This window comes from Musa acuminata, chromosome BXJ1-3 (genome assembly GCF_036884655.1).
Source record: "Musa acuminata AAA Group cultivar baxijiao chromosome BXJ1-3, Cavendish_Baxijiao_AAA, whole genome shotgun sequence".
In the NCBI taxonomy this organism is placed as follows: Eukaryota; Viridiplantae; Streptophyta; class Magnoliopsida; order Zingiberales; family Musaceae; genus Musa; species Musa acuminata.
This window is the reverse complement of record NC_088329.1, coordinates 9873484-9888191: the sequence shown is the minus strand read 5'-3', so window position 1 is coordinate 9888191 and position 14708 is coordinate 9873484. Positions and strand designations below refer to the sequence as shown.

The 14708-nt window shown below is 37.3% G+C and overlaps 1 protein-coding gene and 1 long non-coding RNA gene across 4 annotated transcripts; both read right to left on the bottom strand.

Annotated features, from left to right (window-relative positions):
• Positions 1–654: 654 nt before the first annotated feature.
• LOC103973880 (probable WRKY transcription factor 4) lies at positions 655–9715 on the bottom strand. The gene is made up of 5 exons (XM_009388552.2): positions 9280–9715; positions 2969–3142; positions 2465–2889; positions 2231–2383; positions 655–1227 (listed from the first exon to the last, which is right to left on the bottom strand). The coding sequence occupies exons 1-5, from the start codon at positions 9604–9606 to the stop codon at positions 825–827; spliced, it is 1482 nt and encodes a 493-aa protein (XP_009386827.2). The 5' UTR covers positions 9607–9715; the 3' UTR covers positions 655–824.
• A 462-nt stretch (positions 9716–10177) lies between these two features.
• On the bottom strand, positions 10178–14708 carry LOC135622519 (uncharacterized). Of its 3 annotated transcripts, none has more exons than XR_010491090.1 (4): positions 14044–14708; positions 12354–12456; positions 10582–11079; positions 10178–10487 (listed from the first exon to the last, which is right to left on the bottom strand). It is a non-coding gene; the product is annotated as an uncharacterized LOC135622519 (long non-coding RNA). The 3 variants fall into 3 exon arrangements; XR_010491091.1 differs by having other exon boundaries at positions 10179–10487; positions 12384–12456; positions 14044–14707; XR_010491088.1 differs by lacking the exon at positions 12354–12456 and having other exon boundaries at positions 10180–10487; positions 14044–14705.

Here is a 14708-nt window from a genome sequence, read left to right as displayed (position 1 = left end):
AAATTTTAAAATTATTATGCTAATGGACAGCTAGTAGTTTAATTTATGATTATTACTATTATCCAAATATTTTTTAATTTATTAAAAATTTTGATTACATCGTATATGACACTTACACTGGAGTTGAACATGATAACTAACACTTAAGCCAATCTGAGTATCTCTACAGAATTTATCGACTATATTTGAACTAATATCAAATTACTTGCTCGAGCATGATTCTATTATTTTAGACGATACAACTTGCTTTCCAACAATTAGGTCAAGTAGTATATAGAGATCATCTTTAAGACTTCCTTGATGGTGAAACATAAACCTCCCTGTCCTGAAAATTTTTCAATAAATTTAGGATATTTACAATGTTATTCGAAATTGAGATGACACATGAAATAGAATGACAAAACTATCATACTTCTGCAGCCTCTGCATTCCAGTGAATATCAAACTCAACTTCAAGAAAAACCAAACAGAATTACTGCAATAAAAAATGATGATAGAATAGTCACCTTCCAAAATAAAAACAACAATGTCCAAAACCACATTTATTGCAGTGAAATCAGATTCAGCAGGGGTAGAGTATTAGAGGTCCAATCCCAATGCAAATGATTTGGTGATGAAAGAAAGTCCCATCTTCTCAACAGGAGACAAGAAATATTTGTGTTTCTGATCAGTTGTTATCCTTTCAAATAAAAACTACTACATTGAACTGTTTGTGAACTTACATAAGATACACAGCATTACAAAACTATACAAACTAAATACAACAATTGGACATGTCATAAGGTACAACACTACAACATATCATAGATGGTGTGAATATAAATTCAGCAGTTCTCGACTGGGACTGCTGCCGGATTTTCACTGAGAAGAGGATTTCTCATACCATCAGGGTCAGTACTCTCACTGCCCCCCTTGCTGCTCGGGAGAGATTGAGCACCTTCTGGTGCTTTGTGACCTCCAAATTCTGATGCCTTGTCACCAGTTAAATTATTGGCCAAGTTATTTGGATTCAAGTCTTTCGAGGAATTTCTATCCGACAAAGATGTTTTTGAATCGGTTTCTTTAACTGGACTGTCACTAGCTGGCTGATCACTGGCAAATTTAGGTGTTGGCTGGTCATGATTGTGTTTACCTTCATAAGTGATGAGAAGAGATTGTGCATCATGAGATGCCCTCTCAACATGCTTACGAACAGGGCATCCATCATGTGTGCACCTGTAGTAACTTCTGCAAAATATCAAAGGAAAAGGTTCATAAGAGATGGACAACAACAGCAATATGTTAACAAGAAGTATTAAACTTAACATATATGAAACTATAATTCAAGTGCCATTTATCATATAAAGATATGAGGATTTACTATCAAGGTATCTATGTATGTATATATAGCTGGGAGCCATATATTGGGCCTCGTGGATACAGGTGATGTAAGCAAGTGTCAGGCCAAACTATTCATATTGCATAACACTTTTCAAGCTGGCAGCTAGCCATGACCCCTGGTCTTGACAGAAAAATATAATAATTGAGTATTGAAGTACCCCATGCACAATTTACCTCAATGCTCTCTCCATCGCTAACAGTGGAGTCTAGAATACACCTATATGCAGATTAACACAGCTGGGTTCTCTCTGTACAAACTATATTTACTTATGCCCCCAATTAGGTTGTAGAGTTTGAACCCATCTTATTTGATACAAGGCACCTTATATTTTAAATAACAACCTGACATGAGAATTATAATCCATCAATAACCTACCTAGTCAGTCGAGATAGTGGTTCAAATCTAGTTCACCCTGCATCAAGGCCATTAGAGAGCCCATGTAGGATATTCCACCATAATTAAAACACCAGTGTTAATTTCTCGTGCTAACAATTCAATGGTCAACTTTTCAAATTTCATTCATGTCACTCACCAAATTCAATAATGTGATAATTCAAACAAAGGCATGCAAGACAATTGTCCCCCCATGACAATGTAATGGAATAATTATTGATGAAAACATTACTCCAAAACAAGTGAAAGTTAAATTTAATTTCCTCGTCCAAGAGGTAAAACAACTTTGACTCTCTGTCAGAAGCGGGCCATTACAATGGCACACCTTGTCCATGTCAAACCAACTTGGAGCTTTGACAACGGAAATATCTATCTCAATGAAACCACCATCCAGAATGTTATGATTTGTGGCAAAGAATCATAGTTTTGTGATTGATGTGCAAAGAAATTACATACCTAGGATTAGGATTCCCCTTCACTAATTTTTGTCCATACTTCCTCCATCTGTAGCCATCACTCAAATGTTTTGCATCGATTTCAGTCTGTACAACATGTTCCTTAACCTGTTTAGGTACTGGCATTGAGAAGCTTTTTGTGTTTTCACTTAGCCTGTTATACAAAGAGCAAAAAAGTCAAGACAACTGATACCAACAAGAAATAGAACCCCACAATAATCTCTTGACCACTTGCCTTCGTTTTGGATCTGGTTCATCCCCAAAATCTTTCTTGGTTGTAACCCCAGCAACCCCTTTGCAATCACTTGAATGATCTAACTGCTGTTCAGGGGTGTCATTTCCAGAATTTTGCTCAGCCTTACAGGATGAAGAGCCTGACTCATTAAGTTCGTTTTTCAGACGTTCTATACTTTCATTTTCCCTGGAGGATCCACCAGACTGAGCTCCTCTGTCCCTTGTGTATCGATACTTTTGAGGTGGGTCATGGTTATGTTTACCTCTGTAGATTACATCACAAATTTTGCCATCTGGGTAACACTCAACTTTTTTCTTAGCTAAACAATTGGAATCTGCACATCTGTAATAACTTCGGAAATTCTCTGTGTTCTTCACTTGCTTCTGGCCATACTTCCGCCAGTGGTAAATATCACCCGAGCATGCCTATGGAATAACATGAACAGATTCAGATGTCTGGTAAGATTAAAGAATCTATCATGTTTATTTTTCTTGTAAAGTTTACCTCAGGCACCGATGACATTTGTTGCAATGGTACAGGGCTAACAGCTGGAAGCATAGAGTGTGGAAATGAATTCGTCGTTGTTTCTGATGGAGGAGGATATGCAGCTTGCATCTGCATCTGTGCCTGAGCTGTGACTGCAGCCAATACTGCTTGATGGGTCATTGCAAACTGACCCTGCATCAGATTGGGAGAGCAATCCTCAAAGATAAGACATACAGGATTTGTACTGGAAACTTCAAGAGTTGAATACTCCATTAGGAAAAAAAATCAATAAGGTAGTATAAGAAAACAAATTGGCAGAGCATGGCAGAACAAATTGGATACACAGAAACCCTTAAATTTTATCTATGTGAGAAGGCTATTCAAGATTAGAGCTGATATACTCCATTGACCTGAAAGAGTTTCAAATAACTACAGACAGAAAGTAAGGTACAAAGCCATGTCTAGCTTGGTCATTGACTGTCACATCCGTGCCTAAATTTCTTTTTTTTTTTCAACACTTGGACAAAATGTGACCTACTTTCCACACAACAACTCAGAGCAGTATCCACTAATTAAATAATTTTATTCAAAACAAATTCAAAATATTTCTTTAAAATCACAAAATTCAACATTAAACAAACCAAGAAGTAATTGTCTTCTTGCAGCTCTATCTAGCAGTAGATGATGCTCCTCGCTGTGCCAGATTCAGTTATTAGATCATGAAACTACTCTGAAAAAAATAAGCAACGGAATTTAACAAAAGCTGAGCAGGAGCCTCCTAGACATCCTCATGAAACATGGAATAAAATCATCAATATTTCATGTGCAAACATTAGTTAGTCATGATCAGTACCAAAAACATAAGATATAAATCTCAAGACCAATCTTGGTAGCAAAACCACATGAAGTTTTATCCCAATAGCTGATGAATGTTTTATCCCTCAAGACGGATTATCTCCCAACAGCACATGAAGTGAATTCATATCCCACTTCCAACAGCAAATGAAGTCATGTCCCTCACCCACCAAAGTGGGGTCATGTTCCTCCCAACAATAAATAAAAGAATCATCTAGCTATCACGTCTAACAGCCCACTAATCCCCGAAGGAAATCGTCCTCTAGTATACGAACCCTTCTATAATTGACAAAGATCATCTAAGTCTTTTTATCATATCAATCTCATGTCTCATGTCTACCACATACATCCATCAATGACAGCAAATCATACTAGAAGGATCATATGAAGGATTCGATTCAGTGGGTGTTACTCGCTACATGATGGGCGTGAAGCTCCTCTCACGTGAGGCATAATTAGTGGAGATCTCACATCCATACCAATCTCAGTAGATCACTTGTCTGTCGAGAAATCATAATCAAACTCGTAAAGCAACCTCAATAACTTAAAACTCATAAATAATCTATCAACATTATTAACATCAGGAAGTCATAACCTAATTAACTCTCAATTGGTCTGAACCCTAGTTGAATTGATCCAATTGATTCAAACTAAACTAAATTCAACTATAACCTAATTGAACCAACTTACAATCCGTATAAAACTAGTATGGAATTACCCTGAACTAGTCTAACTTGGACTTGGTTAGGTCCAGTTTGGGTCAAACAAGTTTGAACTAGTCTAGATCAATCGGGAATCACCTTGAACCAATTAAAGTCGACCAAACTGGTTCAGTTCAGATTCAATTTAGGGATCAATTGGGTCCAAACTCATAAAACACGTCAAAATAGAGCCACTAGGCCAACCCAGGCCCGAATGCACAAACTGAAAAAACTTGGGCTGGCTCAAACAGTACCCAATGATGTTGTTAGCCAGCTCTGACCCAAATATATACGAAAAGGGTCTTGTAGGCTCGATATCAAGCTCAGCCTGTATGCAGGCACCGAGTCAAGCTCTGACCTGGCCCACTCTCATGTGGGATGTACGTGAATAAATACTAAGTTTCGACAACTGGTTTAGCTGTGCAGTGGACCACATCGGGGCCATAGGTGCTGGATCACCATAATCGATAGGCCGCGACAGGCCACACTTAATTGGGCTTTGCTGTCAACTCAACTTTGGTTTGTTGGACCAAGCCGAGCCTGAGCAGAACTCGCATTGAACATGTGTCGAACCTATTGAGTCGCGCCGCATATAAGCTAACCACACCAAGCGAAGCCGCAAGCACGAGTTGGGTCTGCACCCAATTGAGTCAGGCACTACACGCCGCTGGCTTGGTTGGGTCTGACACAATCTACTTGACGATCTGACTTGAGTCAGATCTGAGCTAACCTAATCAGATTAATCTCCTTTAGCTTTCACAAAACTTTAAAATTTCAAAACAAATCATATAATAGCTCAAAAATTCCATAATAATCAAACAAGAATACCAAACATTCAGAGTTTAATAAACATAATTATAATATCACAAAACCGTTTTCCATGAATTAAATATCAATAACAAGTATTTCCAAATTTAGAAATTCAACAAATCACAAATAATTCAGATAAAATCATGTGAACATATTTTAGGCCAGAGAAAATATATCCTAAAGTATTCAGAATAGATATATAATCAATAATATTCAAAAACTATTTTTCAGGAATTAAAAATATTATTCAAGTCAATAATTCCAAATTAATACATAAAAAATACTTGAAAATTTCTGGATAAACAAATAAAATTCTAAGGAAGTAGAATAGTTTATTTGAAACAGAAGTATAATTAAAAATATTCAAAATATACTTCATGAATTAAAATATTATTCAAATCAATAATTCCAAATTAGAATTATAATTACTTGAAAATTTCAAAATAAGTAAACAAAATATTGGTCATACAGAATAGTTTATTCAAACAGAAATATAATTTAAAAGGATTCTAAATCTATCTTCGTGTATTAAAATTGCTGTAAAATCAATAATTACATATAAAAATTCCCATAATTATTACAAATATCTGAAAATCACAGTTACATTCTAATCATGCAGAACTCTTTATTTAAAATAAAAACATAATCAAACAGGATTTAAAAATTATTTCTATGAAATAAATTAATTAAATCATATAAAAATTCCTGTAATACATAAAAAATCCAGATAAAAATCTGTGAAATACTTAGAAGACAGAGAGATAAATATACAATTAAATAACCATTAGAATCAAATCAATTAATCTAATTTTTATGCACTAAATTTAAATACCATAATAAATAATTTCAACTATTATTGAACAATTCCTAAAAATTATAAATCAGATTATGCAGACTTTGAACTGTGAAAATACGAATTTACATATACCAAATATATAGAGACTGAGAACCTACCTGTCTCACAATGGCCTCGTGCCTCTTCGCTTAGACCGAGGCCTTGTTCCATTATAATGAATAGGGAGGGTTTTGCTTATCCTTGTATCGGGAGGGTTTCGTAATTAATTTTTAATCAATCAACTCTTATCTATCTCCTAACTTAAAACGAGTTGGTATAAGTTTAAAACTCCTCTTAAAGTCATCCTATCATCAAATCCACTTAAAAAGAAATTAAATATTTCACTTGGGATGAAATATTCTGTAATTCCTAAATTAATTCATAATTACTCCGAATTTAGGATTTTTAGGGGAATATATAGAGTAGTCACAAATTTTGGAATACGTCTTATCAAAGCCAATTTGTAAATATGTTTGATGGTAGTCACAAAATATAATGTCTTATAGCATTTTAGCACCTAGCACTTATCGATTTCTTATCCTGCTATTTGTGTGTGAAAAAAGATAGAGATGCTTAAATTAGTTTCTTTGTTTTATAAGTAAAGTTCGTAATTTCATACCGTACCGGAGTATCGAGCTCAGCTTGGTACGATACAGTATGAGTATACTGAGCGGTATGCTTTGGCATACCAGAGTATCCTACTAATTATTATTATTATATATATTAATAATAAAGTAAATAAAGAAAAGGTGGCGATGTCGCCTCGTTTCTTCTCCCTGTGAAGCCTCGACGATGTCCTCGAGGTGACATCATCAAGGCTTCTTTTCCCCACGTGGATAAGGAGAAGTTGTCAACGACGCCGAGGCCTCGTCGCCTCAGACGAGGAGGAGGCGACATCTCATATACGGCGTTCGACGAGGGAGGGCAACGACAGATCGGGTTCGTCGAGGGAGAGCGGCGTTGAATCTCCAGATTCTCCCTTTTCTTCTTCCTCTTCTTCCTTCTCACTCGGCTAATACCGCCTGGTAGTGGGAAGCGATGGTCGAAATCGACTATCACCGACCAATTTCGAGTGGCAACAGGGAGAAACAGCCCCAATCGACGGTACCACCCGGTAGCGAGCAGTTCGCATACCGGTTTGCTAGCGGACCGGTTCATACCGCCCGGTACAGGGGGTATCATTCGAAATTAAAGACCTTGTTTATAAGTTCAGTAAATGTTACCTAAGTTCAATGGCAACAACAAAAACAAGTTGTATATCACAAATATTTGGGTCAACTAATTAAATCCTTTCCGAGTAGCAAACTCTCCCAAGAGCAACAGTGCAACTCAAACCAAGAGTCATCTGGTAAGGTCTTCCTATCTTACTCGTGCTTTTTCTTAGTAGCACTAATCAAAATTACACACCCTGCTCAACTAGGGCTCTTTCAATTTTCTTTCGGGATATGTCCAAACAACTTTAATTCATCAACCATACTAGCAGGTGTCCAAACAATTAATCTTTAGTACAACCTAAAACTAAGGCATTTTCATAGTTACTCATATCTCATAAGTTGTCATGACTTCATTCAAAACGATTGAACCATGAGTCAAAAATGGAGCCGAAGTTAATAATGGTTGAGTGTTACTCTGGCTCTATAAGTCAACTAGATCGTCCTCCTACAGTCAATGTGGGACTAAACTAAGATGTTCTAATCTCCCCCTGCTTAAAGTTATTGTCAAGACAAACATAACCCAAAATCAAACCCTATACTATGGTACATGTGAGGCCCAACTAATGACGACTTCATGTAGTGATGTATCTCCAACACCATCCATAAATAGATATTTTTTATTTGAATGCCTCACCATGTCCAATATTAGATATGCTCCGGTACCATCTGTCATGACCCTCAAATGGGATAATTAATTCATTAACTTAATAACTGAATCACTAACCCAGAATACTTAAGTTCAAGCTAATGCAGTAGACTAACTGTAATCCTATAACCTTCCCACGTCTAATGTGAGCTAAACTGGAGTACCAAAAAATTGTTCAAACAATTTGTCTCCAATATTGTCTTGGGGAAACATGCTCATTTACTTCTAGTTCATCTCACTAAGGTAAGTCAAGGTCAGTCTCTCACACTTCTTTAGTCAAGACTCTGGAGGTCTTTTACCATTTACAAACTCATCTTCAATTTATTAAATGTTTAATATTCCTCATTTGGCAAGGAGTAATTTCTGCCCTTTAAAGACATGTAGCTTTCTACTCGGTGTCAATGATAGCTTCAGACCTGACATGTGTAATTCCTAACTCTCACACAGAGGTGAGAGAAATTATGTGTGCCTGGAAGGAGAGTTTCAAACATATTAATTGGACTTGAAGTTATTTCTCATTAATCAGATGCTTGCATAGACATTTTGTTATAGTTTCATGGGAACCATATTAATATCTATGGGAATGCAAGGAAAACAATGTTGTATACCCTATTTAGCAAGGAAATACCTCTACAAACAATACTTATAATTAAGAAGCAATAAAGTTTAAAACTACATAGCTAATAATGCAACTACTAATAGCTTTTTAAGCATAAAATATCTAAACTATGACCTGCCTGGTCAGATCTATTCCCTCATCCCAATATTCATATGAGCCCAACCCCTACTCATTCATATATCAATTAGAAAGTTTCAACCCTTACATAAAAATATCAGTGCAGAGCATACATAAACCAAAAGATTCCCCTTAGTATGTCTTGTGACTTGAGTAAACTAGATCAATTGAAACCAATTAAAGATAGAAGTATCTTAGTCATTTATAATCTACAATCAAAATACCATATTTAATCCTAAAAGGGAATTCTGACACGAAAGGAGGATACATGCAAGGAAAGAAAAGAGTTCCATTAAGAAAGTTAATCAGTCGTCCCAAAACAATCCCCAACGCCATTAGAAGAGATGACGAGCTCATAAAAGCCTACAAGTAACCACTAAGAAATTGAGCCAAAGGCAAGACTAGCCATCCGAACGACAGAATTCAGTTCGAAACACTACTTATCAAAAAAAGGGGGGGAAAGACGAAAAAAAAGCAACCCTCGGGTTTTGATGGCTTAAATTGGAAGGAGGGAGAGATTAGGGCCGCCAACCGTGAACCCAGGCGACTCGATCAACGCGGCAGGGGCGAGCAAGCAGGGGACGGCGACCACCGGGACGGTGAGGATCGGCGGCGGGCGTGGGCTCCCCACCGGCGATGCCATGGCCCCCGCCAGGAGCTGCGAGAACGACCTGCCATCAGCTTTGGCCGCCGGCACAGCCCCGGAACCGCCTCCCTTCACCACCGCGGTAGCATCGGACCCGAGATCGGCGGGCGGAGGCCTCTCAGAAGACGGTGACGGCGGAGTCCCGCCGTCGTCGTCGCCGCCCCTTGGCTTATCCTCCTGCGGCGTCGCCGAGCCGTCGCCCTCCTCCGTCATCGAATCTTCAAGAAGATTCCGAGGGTTTCACCATGAGAAGACTGAGAGGCAGGCAGTTTCGAAGATTGGGGAAAGAGGAGGAAAGAACCGAGCGGAGGGAGGAGGTAGAAAGAGAGATTCTTCGGCTTTTGACTGCAATTGACCAAGTAATATTAACGGCGTCTAGGCGGGGGGGGTCCACTCACGCTGTTTTTACGGCAGTCTTTTGACGGACGCAGTCGTTGCTGACGGCGATGGACGGCCGTTAGTGGTGAGGGTTTGACCGCGCCCCCTGAGCCACATGTGGACCGTTTTGTACGATGATGCATCATGTATCTAAGAATAGTAATTTATTCCAGATATAGTAATTATCCAATAGAGAGATAACTCACTCCGAGATTATCATTACTCAGATCAACTTTTATATATCTTAAAGATATCATTTGTAATAGCTTCTTACAAAAATTTAATAATTTATTATAAAATCCTGAACTCAAATTCTATTTCGCTATTTGTGAAAAAATACTTTTTATATTTTGCTACGTACTTATCGTATTCAACGCACCATTTCTTTATTGATCTCCTGCAACTCATCCAAGTGGCAGATATCATTGCTGTCGATCTGCACGTTCACACATCAACTTAGAATTTACAACTTCAGTTATGTTAGAATTTTTGCTTTGCCCAAAGTGATCTTCAAGGGAGCATATACATATTAGAAAGCAAGCCACTGTTCTCGTAATAAGAGTGTGCGAACAGTGTTCAATGGGTGGGTGCAGCTATGCGTGAGTGACGGTCTCATTCAGTATCGTGCAGAGCAAATCCCGAGGGCGATAGTACCCCAAAGATCACCACCCACCAGCTTCTCTTGTACCTCGGTACATTTCCTGCTTAACACCAACCTATGAGCACATTCATCACATCAAACAAGTCACATCTCAATGAATACTGTACCAGCTTTGCAAACATCAAAATCACTCTCCATACTACTCGTACCTGACCCCCAGAAGGTAACTTTGGGCTTTGCTCAGCAGGGCTCCAGAGGCAGAGATCTCTAATCGAAGCCTAAGCCGGATTGCTTCTCTTCCAACTGCACACAGAATTTTATTCACCATCAAGGTGGGGTGTCAACTTCACATGAAAACTTACTCAGCACCATCCAGTTCCACCCGATCTTAGATAGAGTATTCCTCCTCTCTTTGTGGTGCTAGAGAGACATGAACTGGGTATTAGAGAGTTACAACATATGCAGAAGTGACACTTTGATATGGTGGTGTCTTCTGCAGTCATATTTGCCTGGGAGATAGACCTACATGCTTTTGATTGCGTGGTCTTCACCTCTTCTGTCTCAATCACCTCTATGCACTTAAGCCTTGGATCGGGCAATTACCACCCACATTTGATTCCATAATCCAAGAAACATGAACAAATTCTTTATAGAAACAAATATGTATCTTGCATGTCCCTTGTATGGCACATTTCTGGTAAATTTATCTGCTCATGATTGCACACACGTTAGCGAATATGTAAACGAGATTGTATATTTATGCACGGATATTCATATGCAACACCAGCATGCATACAAAAAGAACACAAATATGAACAAGAATTTTTAGAACATAAAGTTCATAAGAGGTAGGTTATTGATAAGGACTATATAAGGACTAATACCAATTATTGTGCTCAAAGCAACCAAAACGAAAGTTAACAAGGAAAGGGAAAGTTTACTTCTCCATAAAAAAAAGAAACATGTTTTTTTTTTCCAGAAGGGAACATGAACCTTTTAAGTAATCAGTAGAGGGGATATGACAATTCCCGAAAGGGAGGAAACTGTTTAAATAGATTGCCTCTCTCCCGTTATTTTGGAAAGAATGCTAAAAAGAAATCCTTTTTTTTTACATTACTAATGCAGAACACAGTAATAGAACAATTTCCCAAGACATTGACACAGCTAATGTTTATGCATAGCATGCTATATACATGTAGATTAAACAGGTACCTCATCGGCACTGATTTATGCTGATAATAGATATGCTTTGCCAAACAGTAATCATGATACATTATTTGCATGCTATATGCATACACACATTATAAAACTGCAGTATCTGACTAATACCTATTGCGTATTTGCAGGATCAATTTGTGCACTGCACTTGAGGTTACCATTAAAGCACGCAGTCAGTGCTCACCCGAGCGTCTCATAGAATCTTCGAGTGAGGCATTTCGATAAAGCATCACATGAGTGCTCGTCTAAAACTAAGCGCCTCAAGCGAGCGCCCGAGTGAAGGGCTTAGGTTCATGCTTAATTCAATTGAACAAATAAGATAGTTCAATCAAAGAAACTAATATTTAATCTCAAATTAATAGTATTAGATTCCTAAATTCACAATACTAATTTAATACTCCTCCCTTTTTAATATGGGACTCCTATATTTCATTTATAAACCAGTTCAGACTCGATGTATATATCAAAGGTGTGACTTTTTGCATACAAAATTAGTATGAATTTCATGTTGATGCAACTTGAACATGATGCTATTAACTTTACAGCCACAATCATTCTCCTATGCAAGTAACTACTGAGTAGAATATAAGCCTAATTTCACAGTTCGGTAAGCTTTATGCTCGGTCCTTCTATCTCTAAAGTACTCTGGTGTTTGCAGCTTCATATAAGCCTATTATGTGTGGCTTGTACTGCTATTAACATTAATAAACACAAGGATATTTTATATACGAAAGAAGCAAAAGTAGACAGTGATAATTCTTACGAGACAAGAAGCAAACCAAATCATACTAACATCCTTTCAAGAGTCAATTTAGCTCTCTGCATGCTAGAGTCTTCACCATGTTTAAACACTGGATCACAATGAACTGGAAAAAAGATGATCATTGCGTTACTGGAGATGGCAATTGACCTTCATCTAAGTGATATTATAATGAAGATTTTTTCTCTAAAATTCAAGATAACAATTATCAATAAAATGTATATGTGATTCCTTATTGGCTTATTGATAACCATGGTCCATCTAAAAAAGGAAAAATGATGATGCATGCAATAAGTAGTTGAGATATAACAACAATAAAATGGTAAAATTTTTTGATTATTTGTGATTGACTTTATATATCTTTTGTCATTATTGAGATCTGTAAAAATCTGTATGTTTAGTTAATTTTAGAATATTTAAAAAATTATTTATAATTTCTATTAAAGTCTTCTTAGATCTACCTTTTACCTCTTCTCATACCATCAATATTAATCATTCCTCTACCTCTCTTGGTATACTGTGAAATCATTTATGATAAATGGCATGGCAGGAACAGCTATTTTTGATAGAGCTGGCAGTCTCAAGACATCTTAAGCATTACTTATTGTGGATCAACGTTTATACAAAGTTATCCAGTTTCCATATCAATGGCATGCATCACAGCTACCGGTACTAATTGTGGGAGTCGACACACACAATAATCTGGACATCTACAAGTATAGCAGTTCTATCATAAAATTTAGAGGCACAGCATGAGTGTTTCCCCTTCACGATTAGGTCTACAAGTTTGTGTTTTAGTTATAAACATAAAGAAGGAAAAAGAAAAAAAAAAAAGAACGAACAGAATTATTACTGACAAACAGATTCAAACAAGAACTTCCTCCAATTGTTACACTAAAAAACGTGAAAAGAAAAGGAATGGAATAAGTCTAATTATTTTCCCTGTTGATCTTGATGATGCCTATGATGCATACCCTAAAACCACAGGCCTAGTTCACATATGCATGCTCAATAGCTTAAGCAAGATCTTAATTGATATCCATTCTCTAACTGCAACCAAGGTTTCAATAACTCCATATTTTTAGTTACAACTTCAGTTCAATCACAAGTTTCCTTTTATTTTCCCCTTCCATATAAATAGTTACGTAAGAAGGGGTTTGCTTTGCTGATAGCTGATTGGTACTAAGTATAACTATATTCATTGATGAAGTGACACAACCCTAATTACCTACTGTTATTAAAAGCATCCAAGCAAGAAAATTCCAGTTGAATTCTTTGATTCACTAACAAAAAGCATAGGTCATAACTCTTCTCGAGTTAAGACAGACTTTGGCACCTAAATTTAGCATATTTCTCTAATAATTAACATAGGTCCGAAATAATTGCACTGCTATGTGATGAATCTTAACCAAAAATTTCATAAGATTGTCGTACTATGCTTAGAAACCTAAAATCCCCAGCTTTCATGGAACCATATCACTCTTATTCAATACTGCAACAGAGACTTAGACCAAATGTTATCCCTAGTGATCAGAGGCCCATACTCCTAGACAAACTATGAGGTTTCTACCTTGAAACTACAATCTCTAATTTGCATAGCACAAGGAATATACATTGTTCACAAATAATTTTGAGCAACATGACAAAATGAAGCATTTATAGAGTGGGGAAAATGCAAATGAAGCAAGCTTACCTCCATTGGGGGAAAAAACAATAAAGAACGCGTTCTTTAATGGTCGGTCTTTCCATCAATCTTCAACCACAAATGACAGAGGATCAAATGAGTGGCTGGACCACGAGGAGTGGTTAGCAAGTGAGAAAGAGTCATCATCTGCCGAAAGTAACTTGTAGGGCCGGAGAAATAACAAGCAAAAAGAAGCTCCTTGCTGACAGTCTTCTTTTACAGTATCATTCCAGATAGTGGATAAAAGGTGGAGGGGACAAGAAAAAGGGCGGATAATAATCGATGGTTCATCACTATTCTCCAAAAAAAAAGAGAGAAAAACTATGATGCTTCCTTATCTGAAACAAGAAGCATTTGAAACGAATAGAGAAATGCACAAAAAAGGGTGATCCTGACGACTCACGATTCGACCTGGCAAATCAAAAAAAGGGATCAAGGGATGAAGGTGAAGGTGGCGGTTCGCGAGATATATGCAAGAAAGAAATACTTAGGGTTCATGGCGTGTCATTGAAGACTTAATCTTTCTCCGCTCTGGTGAAGCCACCACGGAAGGGGTTAAACGAACCTCAGACGGCTACCTCTTCCGGGTAAATCCTAATAGTTTACCTTCAAACCCTAGGCAAGACGAGCTAGAATCAAGAAAGACGAAACCAACAAAATGTCTTCAATGACAC